Genomic DNA, 20,600 nt, shown 5'->3' with positions numbered 1-20,600 from the left:
GTAATCCTGCCTGGGATCCTGTAATCCTACAAAGCCTAGGACAACCCAATACTTTTCCTTGAACCCCCCCAGCTGTCTGCTGGGAGGAAACACAAAGGGCTCATGCATGTTAAGGAGTGGGAAGAGACTCGGATAATGAAGGGAGGTTAAAAAATAAAAAGCATCTCTGATTCTTAGGCTGGTCCAGACACCTGGGCTGGTGGGTCAGGTGCGCTCCAGAGGCAAAGCAAACAAGCGTTGTATCCAAACCTAAGAGGGACAGAGTTATTACAGAATCACAGAATGTCTGGAACTTAAAAGGACCCACAAGGATCATCGAGTCCAGCTCATGGCCCTGCACAGGACACTGCAGCAATCCCACCCTGTGCCCAAGAGCATTATCCAAACACTCCTGGAGCTCTGTCAGGCTGGGTGTTGTGACCACTGCCCAGAGGAGCCTGTTCAGTGCCCCACCACCCTCTGGGTGAAGAACTTTTCCTAAAACCTACCCTAACCCTCCCCTGACACAGCTCCAGCCATTCCTTCAGGTCCTGTCCCTGGTCACACAGAGCAGAGATCAGGGCCTGTCCCTCCTCTTCCCCTCATCAGGAAGCTGCAGAACTGCAGTGAGCTCCGACCTGTCTTCCCCAGGCTGAGCCTTCCTCGTGGGGCTTTCCCTCTAAGACCTTCACCCATACTCTTTAATTCATACTGAATTAAAATAAATAAATAAATAAATAAATAAACAAACAAACAAATAAATAAATAATTTAAAGAAAATACCTTCCGCTCCAACGTGTCGAGGGGCTGTGGCCGGCCGGGGCCAGGAGCGGGGCCAGAGCCGCCGTGTCCGCCGCGGCCCCTCGGCCGCCTTGCGTTGCGTTGCCCTGCCCTGCCCTGCCCTGCCCCGGTGCCGTCGGAGCGCGGCCGCCGGCCCCGCACGCCAATCAGGGCGGCCCGCCTGCCTTCCTGTAGGTGTGCCCGGCTCACCTGGAGCCGCGCTCGGCACTCATGACATACCTGCGGCCCCGCACAGGGCGGCGGCGAGGCGACGGCCGAGGGGCGCCGGGGGGGGTAGCGCTGGCCCCGGCCCCGCGATGTGAGCCCGGCGCAGGTAAGGGCGGCCGCCGGGGGTGGCGTTGCCGTATTCCCGGGATCGCCGTTGCCGTATTCCCGGGAGGGCGCGGGCCTGGTGCCGGATCCCCGCGGAGCCCGGGCCGGGACGGACGCAGGGGCGGCTGCCCCGCGAGGCCGGGGCGGGGGCGACAGGCGGACTCCGGGAGCGTGGGGCGGGCAGGGGACGGGATAAGGGGGAGAAGGAAGGGGGGGAGGGAGGGCGGCCGACCCACCATTTTAGGACCCGAGGGGGACGGGAGGAGGGATCTCCGGGGAAGGAGAGCGTCGCTCCTCCCGCTGCGGGCCCGGTGCGGGCGCGCGGTGCGGGCGCCATCGGGGCGCGGAGCTCCGCGAGGTCGAGGCCGCCGCGGGAGCCCCGGTGCCCCCCGAGTGGGCGGCGAAGGGACTCCGGTCCGCCCGGCCCGTGGCAGCCCCTGGAGGCTGCATCCTTGGCTGGGGGCTCCGCGCCCCGACGGCAGCGTCCGTGCCGCCCCCCGCTCCCCCGCCCGCTGTCGGCAGCAGGGAGGGCCCGGAGTGCAGGCCCGCTCCCAGGCTCGGCTGCCAAGTAGCAGCAGGAGCCTCTTCTCGCAGAAATGGTGCCTCCCACGCAGCAGCGAGATCCCACGGTGTTCGCCGGGTTTTCAGCTCCCGCCGGGAGCTGCGGCCCGGGAGTCGCGGGGGTGCTGTGCTTGAACTCTGGACACCTCCTTGTTTTCCTCCTTGCCTCGTGACTTTTATGGCCTGTCACGGAGGGAAAGCAGAGGAGCGAAAGGCGAGATCCCTGCCTGCTGCTCGCTTCCTGCCTCCTTCCTGCATCCCCGGCCACTGCAGCAGCTCCGATGGCAACCCCAGCGTCCCAGCCAGCCTGCCAGGGGGGGATCCGGCGCTCCCACGGCTCTCACCAGACCCATCGTCCTCCCAGCACCCATGTTTGTCCTTGCTTGAGGCTTCGTTTATTCCCAGATATTGGCTAAGACCGCATCAAACCTGGTAGGAATTATGGGATCAGAGATCTGAGCTCAGCTCATCGGTGTTGACTTGTTGCAAACTTTGCCAGGGCGCTGCTGGATATGGATGCCCGTGTTGGCTTCTGGAGTGGGGGTGCCTGTAACTCCTGGACCAAGCCACATGTCTAATGTGGTTGGAAGTTTTGTGACCTGATTCCTTGTTTTTTTGGAGAGCCATAACCGAAATTACTTGGAGATAGCTTGGATAAGGGCACAGTCCTTTTAAAGGGTTGCACCGGAGGGAGGTGGCTTGGTTTGGAGGAATGATGTATGGGTGACCCAGATTTCAGAACTGCACCTGAGTTGGGCGAGGAGAAGGCATCCATAATCAGACTTGAAGTCATAACAAATCTGAGTTCTTCTTAGTTTTTGTTAATGTTAGGAAGAGCCTAGTCTGTGTAGAACCTGGTTTTGCCAGGTGGTAGTTGAGGGTGGCATTTGTCCTGTCCTGCCTGTGCAGCAGCCTCGTGGTCTGGGTGAATCTCAGTGGGGTTATATGGTCCAGTCGCTCATGACAGCAGGCAACTGGACTTGAAGTTGATGATCCTGCTCTCTGAAATAGTGGGACACAAATATTTCCTCTGGGAACCTCCTGTGCATCCTGATAGATTTGACGGTAAGAGTCTTTTCCGCTGGCCTTTTTTTTTGTTTTTTTCATCCTGCTAACTTCAGATGGATATTCTTGTGCTTGTTCTGTTGAATCTTATCCTTTCTTATGGTTCACTTATTTCATGTGCTTTCTAGCAGGAAAGAGCCAAATTGTGCTATAGTTTTTGATGATTTTTTTTCTTTTTTTTTTTTCCTTTTTAATGTAATCTACTTTGGAGTCTTGTTTAAAGCAGGCTGTTTTATTTAATTAGTTAGCATTCATATTACATTCACTTTCCATAGTTATCCCAGGCAAAATTTAAAGAACAGCCCACAAGGGATTTCAGATTCTTAATTGGAATCACATTTTTTTCCAAGGATGTTTGATTCTAAGAGTTTACTGTGCTTTCTGTCATCTGGTATCTTTCCAGTTGATGTTGTTTGCTTAGTTACTGTTTGGCTAAATTATCCACAGCTAGTTTATTTCAGTAGTCATGCCTCGGAAGTTTTGCAATTCCTTTCCACTTTGCAGATCCTCACTGAACTCCTGTTGAATCTTTTAATGAAGTACTCAGAAGGGACTTCAGTGCAATTGCAATTGTGCTATATTGTTTTGGCACTTGCACTCTACCGAGAGGTTATTTCCCTCTTTCCTGAGGTAATCACACAGTTGATGTTCAGACTATCAGCCAGCTGGGTACAGATACCTTCACCTGACCCTTGGCAGGTATTTACATTCCCAGCTGGTTATCACTGCATCAAACCCAAAATTCTACTAGAAAAGTACCCGGTCTTGATTTCAGGATATCAAGTGATAGGCTGCACTGGTTCCCCTGGTAAATTATTCCAATGGCTGATTACCCTCGCTAATTTCTTATCTTCATCTGTCCAGCCTGGCTCCTAACCATAAAGTCTTGCTACAAATTTCCGTGCCAGGTGATGGAGCCTGTTGCTGCCAGGACAACATGTTCCAGCTAAAAGATGGCCTGCTGTACTGCAAGCCCATGGCTGTTAGCCGTGCTGAGCTCTTCCTTCTGAGAAGAGGCAGCTGTGGAGCTGGAGTCAGGGTGGTCAGTATGGTTTAGAGCAGTGGTGGAGGGTGCCTAGGGAACTGTGCTTCCTGGGAACTGTGATTGAATAACTCGTGTTGCTTGGAGCTGGGCTTCACATGATGAGCAGCCCAGCAGCACAACATGCTGCTGCTGAAGGAGTGATCCACTTCTCATCCAGTCCTGACTGCAAGCTCCTGCGGCTTCCCTAGGATTGACTCTGGTGACCAAGCAGCCTCAGATCAGTCCAGCCACTGCTCCAAGTGAATATTAACCTCCTTCCTGTAAGAGAAAAAGTATGGAAGTTGGATTAGCCTGCCTTGTGGTCAAAGATTGCTGAAGAAGTGTAGTGTGACACTGGGCAGGAGAAACATGGTGAGGGACAGCCTCTTCCAACAGCAGGGTTAGATGCTAGAGAGAATCACACATTTAGTTCCTGCGTTTCTATGCTTGGATAAACAGGCTGTGGTTGCACAAATCCTCTCAGCTGGCACTGCTGTTGAAAGAAGGCGTTGTGCTTGCCTGTTGTCATCTCTGCTGGTTCTCTGCTGTGGTTTGTTGTGAGACCACACGTGCACCTCTGCCGCCAGAAGAGAAAGGGCAGAGGGTGGAACTCCTTTTGGCAGGGTGAAGAGTTGGTGAAACTAAGAATTGTCAGAAGTACGCCTTACCTTAAATCTTCATAGAAAGCAAGGTATCTTTTCACCTTCCCTCAGCATCTGCCATGTGAGAGCAGCTGCCCTGGTTTACTCAGTAGTGCAGGTAACTCTGTTGTGTGGCTTGGGAGAACTGGGTTTAACCATGGCTGGTTTTAGGTCAACTGCTTTTATGTCTTTGGGCAAGAAATGTGTGTTGAAATTTGTTGTGTAGGAAAGAGCATTTAAAGTAAGAAGAAGGAGGTCTGAGCCTTGGCTGTGGCACACTGCTACCTATGAAGGGTTCAGTGGTGCAGAAAAGTTCCAAGTTAATGCATTCATGCATTCTAGATGTGAGGTCTCTGTGGTGCTCAGTGCTGAGCAGGGTGGGGTGCCCTTTTGGGAAAGCTTCATAATCTTGTCTCTTCCATTTACAAGTGACTACAGCTTTCTTGCCCTTCGAGTAGAGTTTGCTGAGACAAAATCCGTTCCCCATCTATTATTTTAGACACCATTCCTTCAAGTCTCATGCAGAACACTTCACGATGAGGAACAGAGCCTGTGGTGGGAACTTGTTTTGACCTCATGTTTGGGGGGTTGGATTAAAAGTGAGATGAAGTTGAAGAAGAAATTCCCATGACTTTAGTACAAGTTCAGTGCAAGGTCAGGGGGAGGGCTATTAGTTTTGATAGTGGGAAAAATTTAGAAGAGGGAAGGTGATTACCATGACATGTACAAATTCACATAGATAAACAGACACACATATGTAAATATATACAAAATAGAGGGTGTTCTGATGCTAGGAGAGGTTGAGGAGGAGTGGCTGAAGAAACTGTAATTGGATAGCACACCAGGAGGGAACTGAGGTGTGAGGAAGCACAGGAACCTGCTTCTGGGAGAATACTGCATTGAAGCAGAGATGGCCATAAATTCCCTTCCTGAAAATGTATCCTATTTGCAGTGTCATGGAGAAGTGTGTGACATTTGGACACCAAACCACCTTTTTGTGATCTCAAATTGAACATCCAGCTGCAGGCAGGAGCTCAGTGTATGAGATTCATTGCCCATGGCCTTGTTGGTGCTCAGAGCATTAAGCACTGGGGTTCCTAATGATCGTACACAGAAATTCCCAAATCTTTACCTGGGCCAGGCTGGGGTGATCCAGTGGGATCCACAAGCTGGGTGTTCCCCTCCATGGGCAGAGCTGAGCTGTGCACTGATGAGCAGACCCAGCCTTGCATCGGGAGTGACTGGGGGAGGTGAGTGGAACCTCCTGCTTCATCACCGAATGCAGCAGTAGAGTTTATGAATCCAAAATGCATCCCTCTGGAGGCAGGGGAGGAGATTAGAATCCTGGTCATGTTAGGGCATGATTTGTTCATGTTGCAGAAGCCCAGAGATAATCAGGGGGCACAAGTGTGGGTTACAAGCAGACCTGTAACTAGTTAGACATGGTCCCTGTTCACATCTGCTGCTAAGTGGCTGCCATGGTTACACTTGCATATTCACTTGATAATAGAAATAGATGCACAAAGCAGTGTTAAACTAACACAAAGGCCACTGTTGGGAGGAGTAGTAGAAGAAGATGCTTTGCCCGTGATCTTGCTGGGCAGCTGCAAAAAATCAGGATGTTTAAGTTATGTGGTATGTGTGCTTTACACTCACCTTTACAGATGGAATGATCAAAAATGCCTCCACAGATTATTTGAAAAGCTTAAATCTTGCCTGGGTCTTTAATCTTCACTATAGATTGCTGTCTGTGATGAGGGGCTCGTGGGAACTTGGAAAGAGTAGATGGGAAGAGTATAGCTTTCACGGGAAAAGATGTTATACCAGTGCCTAGCAAAGCTCTGATGCTGTAGCATCAGATGTCTTTAGTGGGTCTGGGCTGCAGATCCTGGGATTAAGCCTGAGTTTAGATGCAGAAGTTTTACTGTAGGTATTCCATAGTGTACAATCCAAGGGTAACTCTAGACTATGAAATGTAATCCAGCTGCAACATTTGAGTCTGCTTTCTGAGGTGCTCTGAGATCACTGTCTGGTTTTACAGGTGAGGGCTGCCAGGCTGCTAGTGAAGTTGTCAAGGTGCAGTGTGTCTATTTCCATTCTGTTGCTGGATTTAGGGGAGAAGGGATGTTCTGAGTATGCTGAAAGCTCTTCAGGACAGGAGAAGTGTATGGTGTTTAGAACTGTGAGGATTCAGTCCTGATGGTTGGTATGGCTCATGGCTCAAGCAACTCTTCTCATTGTTTGTTCTCTTTTTCTGTGACTTGCTTTGCACATGAAGATATTTGTCAGTATCTTATATTTCTCACTCAGGCTTGAGTCTGAATACAGTAGAGCTGGTAGATCTTAGAGTGCTTTGGGAATGATGCACTTTTCTCTCCTTTCTCTACCCCTCCCCACAAGACTGTAGGATATCCTGAGTTGGAAAGCACCCACAAGGATCACTGCAGTCCAACCTGTAGGCTAGGTGTTTTCTCCTGGAAAGGCATGTCCCAGGTACAGGCAAGCAGAATCTCTGGATGGGGGGGGGGGGTGGGGGGGCGGGGCAGGTTTAGCACTGGCAAGGCTGTAGTACAACACACAACCCTGTCCTGACTCTATGATGTGACAAGCCCTGGGGCAGAGAGAGGATGCTGAGGGGAGACAGGAAAAGGGAAGTGGGACCATCCCATATTTTTACAACAAATCACGGGTTATGGCATGTTTTCTTAAATGTGCAAGTGATCAAGGGAGATGGGTTTACCACTCAAGTCACCCAGTAATTTCTTAATATTAACTGGTGATGTGTATAGGGAATACATAATTGCATTGTCACTCTCTTCTCATCCCTGGGCACAGTTGGGAAGAGGGAATATTCTGTCAGGGCATGTGGGGAAGGCTGAAAGGGAGGCTGTAAGGTGTTCCTGTCAGCACAGGGTGAGCACTGCTTGTTTTGATGCCATCTGAGAAGGCAGTCGTCCTCTCACATCATTCCTACAGTTCACCTTGTCTTCCTGCCCCTGCACAATGAGTAAACTGAGCTGTTTCGTTTTGGAGAGGGGCAAAGAGAGTAAGATGAGTAATTTGGAGGTGTGCTGGAACAATGAAGTGTGCCTTATCCTGGAAGAGTAAGGCCAGGCATGCAAGTTATGTCATTGTAGTGTGTGCTCTGTCACAAAGGAGGGCCAGGGCTGTGAAAAGCAGCTAAAATTTGTGTCTGTGTGTCTAGAAGAATCATGACAGCTGAATTGCCTGGTGCGTATCATCAGATGCACCACAGACATGTCTTCCTTCATTCCCTACCAACATCATTTTTGCCTATCCAGTCGCTGAGTGATTGATAACAGTGATATCAGACATGAAAATAAGCATCTGAGTGTAAAAGGGGAAAGATGGATTGATTCTGGCTCTGATAATCATAGCAAAATTACTTTAGAAGAGACTAGAGCAAGAAAATGTGAGATGTGCCACATTGTGTATGTAGTGAAAACTGGCATGATCAGAAATCTCATGTTCAGTGAGGCCGTATGGAAGCAAATCTGCCCTGAAATATATTATAATTGTGTTTTACTAAAATGTTGCCTTTGAAAGCTTAATTTAAAATGTGGCATTGTAAAAGGTTTTGTTGTGACTGCTGAAAAGAGGGAACAAAGTGCACTGAAAGGTGAAAAAAGTATTAACTGATGTGGGAGACAAATACAGAAGTGTCAAGCAAAGCATGTGCAAAAACACCAGCTTGGTTTTAAACTATAGTTTGGTAGAGAAACACAGTTTCGTGTTTAGTGGGAGCAAGAAATAACAGATGCTGTATATCCTGAGTTCATAAAATGGATGGAATTGGAAGAAGGATCTCCCCTGAATGTGGGCACAATGAGAAATAGACAACTATAGTGAATATCTGATGTGTGAGAGGTTGTGGGGCTTTCACTGACTGGGCGGTGAGACTCCTCCAGTACAAGCGTGATACCAGAATGAGCCAAAACAACTAATTATGTGCACTACATTGTGTGAAAAATCTGTTATTTGTAGTAAACAACTTTACATCACAAAAGAAAAATACCTTAGTAATGTGTTTTGTTATCTGGAAGAACTTGGAGGCAAAAAGACCTGGGGGGAAAGAATAAAGTGAGCAGCTGATACATTTTTGTTGGGGAAGGGATTGCTTAAATAAGACTTTGCTTATGGTTGCAATCAGATACAGGGCTTTTAACAGGTCTTTGCATATTCAGTACACTGAGCAGCCACTCCCTGCCTAATGCTGTGAGGTAGGAGGGGTTACTGTTGCCCTAGCTGCAAAGATGACCCTCAGACAGGCAGAAAGTGCTGCAAACAGCTAGAGCTAGGAACGGGAAATTCTGCTGGATGGGACCTTTCTTGGTTGCCCTTAAAATATGCCAAAACCAGTTACAATCTAAATCTTCTGTAGAGACTTCTTTTAGTGAATGACTGCAGTGGGGCACTGAAGGAAGGAGAGCTCCTAATGTGTGTTCCCCTTCCAGTCTGGATTATGTTACTGGTGATAACAGCTAAATTATCCTTTGTGGGCCCCAATGACTTGAAATTTTTTAGTGGCTGCACCCATGTTATACTGCTCATAAGCCGTAGCTGTGAGGAGAGGCAAGACTTAAAACAGCAGGGTGCATCTTTGCCACCTACTGTTAGGGCAAGTGCAGGAGTAGCAAAAGGTTTGGAATGCTGGGGTATTCCTCACGTTTACATCAAAAGCAGGATTGCTGCGTGTCCTGCTGTGGGGATTGCTGTAATTGCACCTTAGCTGGCACAAATCGAAGAGGTGAGGTGCTGGCTTCGGTAATAGGCAGCAAAGATTTGTGCTGAAAGCTGGGTTCCTCAGGTGCGTCAGTCTGGCAGAGGTTAGACCAAATTTTCCATACAGGAGGGTGTTTGGGAAGAGGACTCCAAGAAGAACTCTGGCTCTTCCTTCCTTCTTGGGCATGGTCCATTGACAATCCCAGCCCTTTCCCCTTCAGGCTCTCTATTGCTTTTAGCTTTCCCAAACTACAGTGGTCATACCACATCATACCCTTTGCTGTTACATCCAGTGATTTTTTTTTAAGCACAGTAAAGCATTTTGCCCCATCCCAAGTCCAATGAACTCGTTTAGGTGACTGGAGGAACTCTGCTGCATCTCATTGACCTTGGCAGAGATGGGACGTTCATGTGTTTATATATGCCCCACTGATCAAAGCATGTTGCAGGTAATGGGAAGGTGAAGGAGCCAAGTCTCCGATTTCATTTGCCTGGTGCCTATGGCTTCCCAGGGGAAGTCTCTCATGGACGGGAAGGTATGTACCAGTCCAATTAGAATATGCCATGCACATGTGCGTAGGCCGGGGGACGCGAGGACTTTGCATTCCTCAGCCAGAGCTGTCATTTTGTGACCGTGCCATAAAAGAGGTGAAGGAAATTTTATTGGATCAGTTTTCCACTGTTACTCTCAGGCCACTGTTAAGTTGCCTCATCCTCTAATTTCTCACTGGCACACTGAAGTCAGGAGCTTGGGGTGAAGTTGAGGCACACAGGCATCATTTTACTCCTCAGCATCACCATCTGATAAGGTGGGACCTGGGAGGGGAAAGAGAGAGGTGGTGTTACACAGGGTGTTTCCATAGGGCTGAGGAAAAGGAAGCCATAGGCCAGTCAAGAAGAGTCAGAGTTGATGTCTTCAAAGACTCTCAAAGGGCAATCTTAGGATCCTGATTGCTCAGCTAATATCTGAAGAGTCATGAAGCTGTCAAGGAGTGCTGTTTTATAAAATCTGGGAGGGTGGTGGTGGGAAACAGACTCTGCCCCCTCATTCATATGCAGAAGAGTTAAAATGGAGGGAGGAAGGATTAAAATATCTCTAGTTGTTCTTGATGCATTGAAACTTGTTTAATTATTAAAATGGAGAAAATATTTTAATTAATGCATCAAAGTTTGTGGTATTTCTATGCTGGTATAAAATGAATGCTTTAAATTAATCCACACTTGGAGGTGTACTGAACATGAAAGTATGCAGATGTAATTTTTACCCATTGATAAAGAAGGGGAAATAATACTGAAATAGAGAATGTCGGTACTGTTCATAGGTGTGTGCTGTTTCTTAATTTTTTTAAGATTGTGCCTGTAGGGCTGTACCCCTTTTTCTTTAATTTTTATAATACGCTCTGTTAATGATAGTATTAGGAACTAACGCTGAATCTTAACTACAACATCTATGGCCTGCAATTACTACTATAAACCTTGAAATAAGGTAGTACTAGTTGGTGAAGCTGATTATAAGAAGCATTTCCTAAGACTGATGTATGTTGATGTATGCTGTGACTGATGCAGTCACAGCATTTAAACCCCTGATTTATACAACTTTGCACAGCTTGATCTGAAAGACAAGGTCACAAACACGTCTTCCCCCTTCCCATTCCCCTTCCCCTCCCTTTGGACTGTTTCCCTGCTAGACTTTGCAGATAGTTTGAGGAGGTTTCCAGGGTTTTTCCTAGCATCTCCTACATGTTTTTACTTGTCTTCAGAGTTGGTCACAAGCTGTCTCCTAATTGACCTCACTTCAATGCAACATCCCCTCAGAACCAGCCCTTTCCTACGGGGAGAAGGCTGTCTGTGCGTTCACTGGAATGGCAGTCAGTGGCAATAATGAGACAAGGAAACATTAAACCATAAAAACAATGGCTCGTTTAGAAATGGTTCTAATTAGAATATCCTGCTTCCTCTGGTGCCCACTTCTCACCTGGAAGGGCAGCAAATGTGTTCCTAGCAGAGGGCCAGGAGTGAGGGTGTAAAACCTCCCTACTCTGCTGTTACTGGTGTGTGTGGGCTGCCGAGGGAGCACCTGGCTCTGTGTGTGGATCGCTTGGCAGTCACACACGGAGAGACACCTACACTGGAGTGTCTGGGACTAGCCTGTGGATCCTGGGTGTGGTTTCACCAGAACTAGGGCTAAGTCCAGGTTTCTGCTTTCCTACTCCTGCTTTGCTGCCCAGCCCCATGTTCTTGTCCTCTTGTGCAGTTTGTACAGCTGCTCTGGGGTCTCAGCACACCGAGGACATGGACCTGCTGGGGCCAGTCCAGAGGAGGCCACCAAGATGATTTGAGGGATGGAGAATTTCTGCTATGAGGATATGCTGAGGGAATTGGGATTGTTCAGCCTGGGGAAGAGAAGGCTTTGGGGTGACCTCATTGTGGCCTTGCAGTGCCTAAAGGGAACCCACAGGAAAAATGAACAGACTTGACAAGGGCCTGGAGTGACAGGACAAGGGTGGGGATGGCTTCAAACTGGCAGGTGAGGCCCTGGCACAGGTTGCCCAGAGCAGTTGTGTCTGCACCATCCCTGGAAGTGTTCAGGGCCAGATTGGATGGGGTTCTGAGCAACCTGGGCCAGTGGAAGATGTCCCTGCCCATGGCAGGGGGATGGGCTTTAAAGACCCTTCCAACCCAAACCATTCTCTGATTCCATATGCAACTAGTGCAGGAAGCTGCCAGATTTACCTTTACTTATCTTTTCTCCTGTGTCACACCTTTATGGCTGCTCACATCACTCTGCTCCTGGGTTGTTTTTGGCTTGACAACTCCCTGGGATGGCTCATACGTGGTCATGTGTGCACTGGCATGAGGGAGATGTTGGCAGCAACCTGGATAATTGGTCTGTTCTGGATTTCAGGTGTTCTGGATTTTCAGGGTTCCATGTCAGGTCTTAATTGAGATTTCTTAAGATTCAGTTCCAGGTGCTGTTGGATAGTTTCTACAGTCAGCAGCAGAAGGAATTGAAGAAACTCTCCTTTTTATTTTTTTTTCCTTTTTTTTTTTTTTTTTTTTTTTTTTTTTTTGTTTAAGGAACGGAATATAAACAAATGAAGGATATCTGCAAATACCTAAATTGGGCCTGTCAAATTTGGTTATTCGTCTTTGTTAACCCAGTTATATCACAGTGTACTTCTCTGCCCTTTTTTTAGTTTCTGGTAGCTCTTGTAACTAGCTGAATCAGGCCTAAATATTCTGCACTGTCATGAGTCCCAACCTTTGAAAAACAGGGATCAGGCAGAGAGGGAACAGGGAATTGCCCTTCCTCACCTTAGTTACAAACTAAGGCTTAGGATTAAGAAATTAAGATAAACCCAGACAATGAGATCTAATTTTTGAATTATACTTACTTTTTCTGGCCTTTTCCACGCCCATTAAAGGACATAAATCCATTTTTTCTTAGTTGTAAGCCAAAACTCTGACATAACCACATTATTCTAGGAAGTGGGACTGTATGAGAAACAGAAAACGTTGTGATGCACACAATAAACCTGTGCCAGTTGGCCATACAAGCCTTAGACTGTGAGTAGCAACAAGTTTTCTGTGTGTTCACATTAGTACTTTCCTATTCAGCACCCACACAATTCCTGTGGCTTTGGGTGTGTGAAGCTGTTTTTCCACAAGGGAGAGGGAAGGGGTCCCCAGTGGTGCTTTCCCACATTTACATTTCTTATAACATTTTATTTATATCTAATACTGTTTGCTTCCAATAGCAAACTTGTCTTGTGGTAGCTTCTTCGGTCTAAGGACACCAGTTAAATTTCTAAGAAAAAAATTATTTGTTTCCTGAGAAGCTGGGTTAGGGGAGGGTTGTACCAAAACCTGTTTTTCCCACATACATCCCTACATCCCTTTTGGATGGATTTTTTTTATTTTTTTTTATTTCTTTAGCTGCAGTTTTCTGTACAAAGCTCCATCACTGTTACAGTATTGCCAAGTATTTTTGATTGTGATACAAATCTCATAACTTTTAAAAATAAATCTCATTGCTGGAGTCATAAGGTAATTAAAACTGATATGAGGAGCTAAGGCTGAGAACATGCATTCTGAGAGCACAATACAAGGATAAATGTGTGATTTTGTTGTGGTTGCTATCTCATGGGATTCTAAATCCAACAAATTTTTATTGTTGTATTATTGTACAATATTGAAGCCAAAGCATGACAGAGTTTTCTGCTGTTGTTATGGCTGATGACACTGTGCCATCCCTATCCTGGAATGATGTACAAGTGCAGTTTTATGGGTATTTTAGCTTTTTTTTAATTGCATAGGATATGCTTTACCTATTGATAAAAAAGCAGGATTTTGCCAGGATATTTATGGCTGGGTATATATTGTTGTTTAACTTGTCAGTCATCCCACACTGCTAAAAAATTCCAGCTTTATCTTCTGTGGGGCTCTGACCGCTACCAGAAATCTGACAATTTTCCAGGTGGAACTTGATCTGGCTGTGAAAGAGGTTATATTACGCATTTGCATCAGAGAAGATAACTTTGGAGGCTGTCTTTGCAGGGCAGGACAGTTTATCCCAGTTCAGTTTGCTGAATATTGTTCATCCTTATCAGCCTGTAGCTTAACTGTGCTCAGGACGGGTACAGGTAACGTGACAACAGCTGTGCTCACAAATGGTTCCACCGTGCAGGCTTGGCAAGGCCAAGCTTTTGAGTGTTTCCTGGTCCTTTGATGTCTTAAGGGCATTTGCATCTGTCAGAATGGTTTGGTGCAAACATGAGCGTTCTTTAATCTGGGGCTCAAAAACAGCAGCGTGGGATTCTGGCTCACACGTCCGTAGCGTACTGAGAGACTCTTGAGATTTCTGCTGCTAACTGGAGAATCCCATGCAGGTCCTGAATCATCCTGCTCAAAGAGGAACTGGGAACTCCTCGAGTTTGTGGCAGACATGCCATGTAGGAATGTGTATAGCATGCTGCTAGCAGCCACCTCTGCATCAAATATCATGAGGAAAGTAATTTGGGAAGTTCCTGCCTCCTTTAGTGCTCCTGATGCTTCTGTCAGTTGTCCATCCCCAGAGTTTGCAGAGAGACCTGCACAGAGCAACTTGCAGTGACTCAACACATTGCTCCCACTGTGGGAATTCTGCTGTTCACCAGGTAGTGTCAATTATCTTTCCACTGAGCTCTAGCAGTGAGAATCACACACTATTCTTGATTATTCTCATATTAGAAGCCCATGGAATATCAGGACTTACCCATTACTTTTATGAATATAAACTTAACCTCTGCTTAAAGCAAGCTGGGTTTTTTGCTTTACAGGTGACCCCATTTTATCTTAATAATGAATCACTTTTATTGCATCTCTGGGAAGTGCAACGTACAATCCAAGCCACATTCTTCACTTGCTATTTGCCAAATGTTCAGTAGCAATTTCCAAGATGAAATTGTGTTCAACCCAAAATTATTTTTCTCTGACACTTTTTTTTTTGTTAGCATTAAGTATTATAATCTAATTAAATAGAAACCAATGTAAGAAAAGTATGGAAGATTATCCTTTTTTTCCTCCCTCAGTGAGTCATTGGATAATTATTAGGTTCAGTGTATCATGATTGTGCCTACGATGAGTGAAAGCTGCGACTGGGTGTGCTAAAACTCGGGCAGATTCTCTGCACTGGTATGACTGGGAGGTCTCACCTGCATTTCTCAAGCTTCTGTAGGGTTCTGTAGGAGCTCAGATGCATTTTCCAGGAGGTCAGGTGCTATTGGCAGCTTTGCTTTGTTCTCTCCTGCCTAAGACACCTGAGGCAGCTCCTGGTTCCCAGAACGTTACCAGTACTGTGTAGCACAGAAATAGACTCTGCATTATTTTTCTTTTTTAGATCCTCTTTCTTTCTCTCTTAAGTACTTTCCTTCAGCAAGCTCCTTCTGCTCTCCATGCCCTGAAAGCTGACTCCATGTTACATTATTTCCCTCCTTCCATCTTATCTCTAGCACCCTGTGTTATCTCTTCCTGAGCTCAAGAGTTTTGACCACTCTCCTTCACCTCCCTTGATGGGTTGTACAGCGATAGAGCAACCCAGAGTGGTGTGTGAAAATTGGTGACTGTTTCTTTGCAGGGGGAGTCTCTCACGTAGAGGGACATGCAGCTGAGGAAGCCAGCCTAAGCATGGCGGGAAATACAGAAAATTGAGGCTGAGGAAGTATAAAAATTGAGGCTTGTGGCAGGGGAGGCTTTGTGTTCAGTTTTCTGGGTGTCTCATCAAACTGAAGTCCAGTGTGTGGCATCCTGGGGGAGATGGTGCTGTCCTGCACATTGAGATCTGGATCTTGTAAGGAGAAAGGCTGGCTCTGAGCTGATTCAAATCATAGAATATTAAGGGATTGGAAGCGACCTTAAAGATCACCTAGTCCCAAACCCATCTGCCACAGGCAGGAACACCTTCCACTCAACCAGGTTGCTCAGAACCCCATCCAACCTGGCTTTGGACACTGCTAGGGATGGGGCAGCCACAATCTCTCTGGGCAACATGTGCCAGGGCCTCTCCACCCTCACAGGAAAGAATTCCTTCCTAATATCTAACCTAAATTTCCCCTCTGTGTACACAGTGTACCTGAACTGTGTGACCAAGATGATTAAACCAAGCTGAGATAGCAGGAAAAGGCTCAAGGCAGCCTTGTTGTTTTTTGGGTGGGTGTTAGAGCCAAACACAAAACTCTTTCATGCCTGAGCTGCAGCCCTTAAAGGCAGCTTTGGCATTGCTACACCAGGCTGTGGCTGCACCAGCAAGGATAAGCCCAAACTAGGGACTACTTGGGAAACCTTTTGTTTCAGTAAGAAAAAGGGTGTCCTTGCTGAACAGCTTTCTCCTCTGCTGCCAGAAGCTCATGGCTGCAACTGGGCCGAAGCAGCTCCATCCGCATGTTTGCAGCGTGTGGGCTGCCCCATGGCCTACGGCAGGGAGCAGGGTGGGGAGCAGGATGGGGAGTGGGGCCAAGGGCAGCTGGGTGGCACCCAGCACCTCGCGGGGAGGGCCAAGGTGGCAGGCAGAGAGCTCCGTCTCTCCCCACTTTTGGAGGAGGAGGAGGATCTCAGGGCTCCACTTGTGTGTAGCCGTGTTTCCTGGCTAGCTGAAGGGCTTGTCTGTGCTTGATAGCACTTGTTATTGCTCCTTTCTTGTTTGTTGGAGGAGGTGGGGAGGGAAGGTGAGGTACTTTCTATTTAAAACCAGAAATGTTTGTCATCTTAGTCCAGGTGAATTAACCCACAGTGGAAGGAAGTACGACATTCACATTGCCTTTTGTAATCTGGGAAAGCTGTGGATGAATTGTGCCCTCACGCTTTCACTGTCCTTCTCTGCTCACTAGGCCAGCTCCTTCCCCCTTCTTCTCTCAGATTTTGTGCCTGTGACTGCAGCAGGACCAAGCATTGCCCCTCTGTTTTCATGCTGGCGTGTGGCCAGCTGCTCATTCTCACTGTTCCAGTTTCGGGGGGTTCTGTGCACCCAGAATCACCCAAAAGCTGGGTGCATTGGAGCTGAAGTCTGGTGTTTCCAGGCCCTCCTGGGAGAAGAGTCTGAGTGACTTTATCTCAACAGGGAACATCACTTTATCTTGTTCCACAGACAGAGCATATGAGGGAGTGATGGCCAGCTCATCATCTGATCCAGTGAGAGATGTGAAAGATCAGTAAGCTACAAAAGGGGAAACAGTGAATTGTCTTCGAGAGTTTGCATATCCTGCCTAGTGGCAGATGCTAGATAGGTCCTGTGTGCTGCTCTGTTATTCTATTGGCTCTGCTGAAAATGCTGATTGAAAATTTGCTTTGGGTAGCTGAGCTCCTGGGGGTCTCCTGGGCCCTCCTCTGATGGAGCAGACCTGCTTTGGGAGTTTAACATGGCAGTGCTCCACAGGCACTCTCTTCTGCTAATTATTGGGCTCTTGAGCTTTATAGCTGCTCTGCATGCGAAGACTACAGGTGCTGTCAGTCTTGTTTTATTATTTCCTTTTCCATCTCCATGAAATCCTTATTGCAGACATGAGTCTTCTGCTATGGCACACCCAGTCTTTGACCGGGAGATTAACAGTTTCCCTGGTGAGATGCATAAGTCCTCCCCTCTTGTCTCTGCAGAAGGTTTGCCTGCTCCTTGTCCTGCCTCACTTCCCAAAGCTCCTCTCTTGCTCTCCCTGAGGTGTGCAAAACACTTGGCAGTAATATGATGAGACAAATCTCACTTGGCAGCTTCCAGTGTTGATGTGCTGTGCACCTCCCTCTACCCTACCTCCCAGTATCATCATGGAACTGCTCCAAATGCAGCTTTAAACTCATCCTTTTGCCTGTCCAAATCCCTTACAACAGAGCCATGGAAGTGGAAACTGGTTTTGAGCTTAATAAAAGGAAATTCAATGCTGTGTACATCTGTGAAACAGTGAGCAAGAGTTCTTCCCCTGGCAAAGTGTGGGCTTGAGTTTGAGTACCTTACTATTCAGATCTTTATAAGCTATCCTACCTTTAGTAATAGTAAACCTTCCTTAGTCAGCAGCTTGTGTCTCCCTGAACAGTCTCTGTGCTCCTGGGGAGCCTGTTTTTGAAAACTGTCTGTGTTGGGTGTGAGAAGTAGTACTTTTCTAGGCCTGGAGTTGAAGAGACTCAGGTGGGGCAGCCAGGAGAGACAAGAGCAGTGTAGCACAAGAGTGATCTGATGTGGAACCTTTGAAAAGAGTGTTTAGCAGCATCCAGATGGTTTAGTAGCAGCTGACAGCAGCAAGACCTGGTGGAAGCCTGTGGGAACTCCCTGAATGCATATATCCCTTTGAAACAAACTGGTTGTTAAAATTATAGCTATTACAACTACTCACTACTTGGGAGGGAAAATCCAAATTGCTGAAAAACCCTGGTTTTGGCCTGGTTTTGTAAGGACTGTCTTTTTACTATAAAAAAAATAAAGATTACATGAGAAAAAAATACACAGGAAGTAGTTAGCTGATGAGTTAACTCAATTAGCTAACTCAATTATTTTCCTCATATTTTTTAGAATTGGGGTTGTTCAGCCTGGAGAAGGGAAGGCTTCATGGAGACCTCATTTCACTCTTCCAGTACTTAAAAGGGGTGTATAGAAATAGGGAGAGCTACTTTTTATATAGGCAGGTTGTCATAGGACAAGGGGGATATGTTTTAAACCAAAAGAGGAGAAATTTAGGTTTGATATTGGGAAAAAATCCTTTAATATGAGAGTGGTAAGGCACTGGTCTGGGTTGCCCAGAGAAGCTGTGGCTGCCCCATCCTTGGAAGTGTTCAAGGCCATGTTTTGCTCAGGGGCTGAGCAACCTGGGATGGCTGGAAGGTGTCCCTGCCCATGGTAGGGGGGTTGCATCTGGATGATCTTTAATGCCCCTTCCAACTCAAATCATTCTATGATTCTGTGATGACAATAACCATGATGAAGATGTATAAAATGCTTCAGTTCTAATTCCAGAGCATGCGCTCCTTGCCTTCAGAGCAGGTGTTTCGTTTCACTTGATGTAAGGGAAAATAGAAGCTAAACCAGCTTTCAGGCTAGGCGTGCCCTGGCCATGGAGCTAACTGGGACAATTAGTTCAGATGTAATTATGCCCTCGCTGCTTTTACTTTCTGTGTGGGATCAGAGGTTGGTACTTGTGACTGTAGAGCCACTCTAACACAAGGAAATCACCATAGAAGAAAAGAGAGGGAGCACAACAGTTAGTCTCCTTCTTAGTTTTTTTCCAGGTAGGGATTGTAGGTCGTGGTAGAAGCCAGAGAGATAAAAGTGGTGAATCAGATTTTTCCTTTTCACAGACATATCCCAAATGTGCATTCCCTAGTGCTTTGTCATGTCTGAACTTCAAATGCAGTAGTGGATGGGAAATTCCACTATATCCTTTGGGAAACTGTCCAACAATCCTGAGATGGCTTTTTTTTTTTTTTTTCTTTTTCCCCCTCCCTAAAAGAGTAAACTAGGTAATGACATAATTTCCCTTTATAGTCTGTAGATTAGTCCACACACACCAGAGCTACTCCTTTCAACCCAAGTGGTTCACAGCCTTCAAATATCTTGTGTCTGATGTCATGTCCTAGTTACCTGTTAATCAAATTCTTATGTTCCTATGTCTTGTTAATTAATTTCTGCAATCATTTGCAATGAGGTCCAGACCAACACAGAGATCCAAAGAACAGGCAAAAATCAGAGACAACTTTTAAACTCAGCTAGAAGAGGCCAGGAGTATTTGTCCACCCTGCCCCATGAAAATCAATCGAGATTTTTGAAAGTGTTCTTGTTCTCTGGATGCCTTCTGGTACCCCCTTTCTGGTCTGAGATAACCTCCCATGGCCACCATTTTTCATAGGTTGCCCTGTGCCCTGTTGCAGAGAGCTCAGTACCCCTGCTCTTCGACCAAAGTCAATTTCTGCATTTGCATGTGAAACTAAAAAGACACCAGTAGGGTTATTTTGGTGTTACTGTCATACTACAAGCTTTCATGTGGTGTTTGCCTGTTCTCAGTCTTTGTGTTTGTTTCCCACCGACTAGGTATGTGGTGTTGGTTTTGTTTTTGGTTTTTATCAGCTGCAGTAGAAGCAGTGAATTAAGTCCATTGTATCATTATGAAGTAGTAACAGAAAAATGCATTTTTCTTCAGCAGGATGTGTTCCTGATGGAGTCTGAAGAAACCAGTGAGGGAGGTACCACTCCCCCAGGAGCCAGCAGCATCAGTGGGGAAGCCTGGGATTCTTCAGCTGTGGAAGGAGAGCATCATGCCACTCACACAGCAGCCGAAATGAGCACCAGCCCATCTAACTCTGCAAAGGGATCAGAGCTCAGCACGCCCAAGGACTGTGTTGTTGCTCCAGGGAAAGCAGCAGAGATGCTGGGCAGACCCTCTAACTCTATGCAAACAGTGCCAGCAGGACTGGAACAAGGCCGAGGGCATAGAGAGCCTCAAAAGAGACTCTCAGAACTGGAAGGAGAAATGCTTTTAGAGGAGGGTGGACTGGATTGTTCTCTGAAACTTAGGCATTTGGAACTGCTTGACCTGGAAAGCAACCAGGACCCTTCCTCTCACAGCAGAGTCCAGGATGAGCCAGCCCCTGGCAGCCCCATCCGGCAGGCTGTGAACCTCAGCACTGAGTTTCCTCAGTGCCAGACAGAACTGGCTTTTCACGGCTTAGACCCTCAGGCCCAGCAAACAAAATCCCCTTTGGCTGTTGCCATTTCCTCTCAGAGAGAGACACCTAAGTGCTTTTTGGTGTGTAAAACTGTTTCAGAAGGGCATTTTAAGGCTGAACCCTTTCTGGATTACATCTCCAAGGATTCTTTGCAGGAGGTTGATGCTGGTGCAGAGCAGGAGCAAAGCACCAAAAAGTTGGCACCAGCACCTGATGAGCAGCCTAGTTCAGAGGGAGCAGTAGAAGACACAGCTAAACCTTACACTTCTGAAGATGTTCAGGAAAACTTAAGAGCA

General features: G+C 46.9%; 1 protein-coding gene across 1 annotated transcript; it reads left to right on the top strand.

Annotated features, from left to right (window-relative positions):
- Nucleotides 1-990: 990 nt before the first annotated feature.
- Nucleotides 991-20,600, top strand: LOC131591579 (mucin-1-like). Its single transcript, XM_058862404.1, has 3 exons — nt 991-1,093; nt 1,374-2,085; nt 19,779-20,600. Exons 1-3 carry the CDS (start codon nt 991-993, stop codon nt 19,792-19,794), a joined length of 831 nt encoding a protein of 276 aa, XP_058718387.1. The 3' UTR covers nt 19,795-20,600.

The sequence above is a fragment of the Poecile atricapillus genome, chromosome W (genome assembly GCF_030490865.1).
Source record: "Poecile atricapillus isolate bPoeAtr1 chromosome W, bPoeAtr1.hap1, whole genome shotgun sequence".
NCBI lineage: Eukaryota > Metazoa > Chordata > Aves > Passeriformes > Paridae > Poecile > Poecile atricapillus.
Note: the sequence above shows the minus strand (reverse complement) of the source record. Positions and strands in the feature narration are given on the sequence as shown.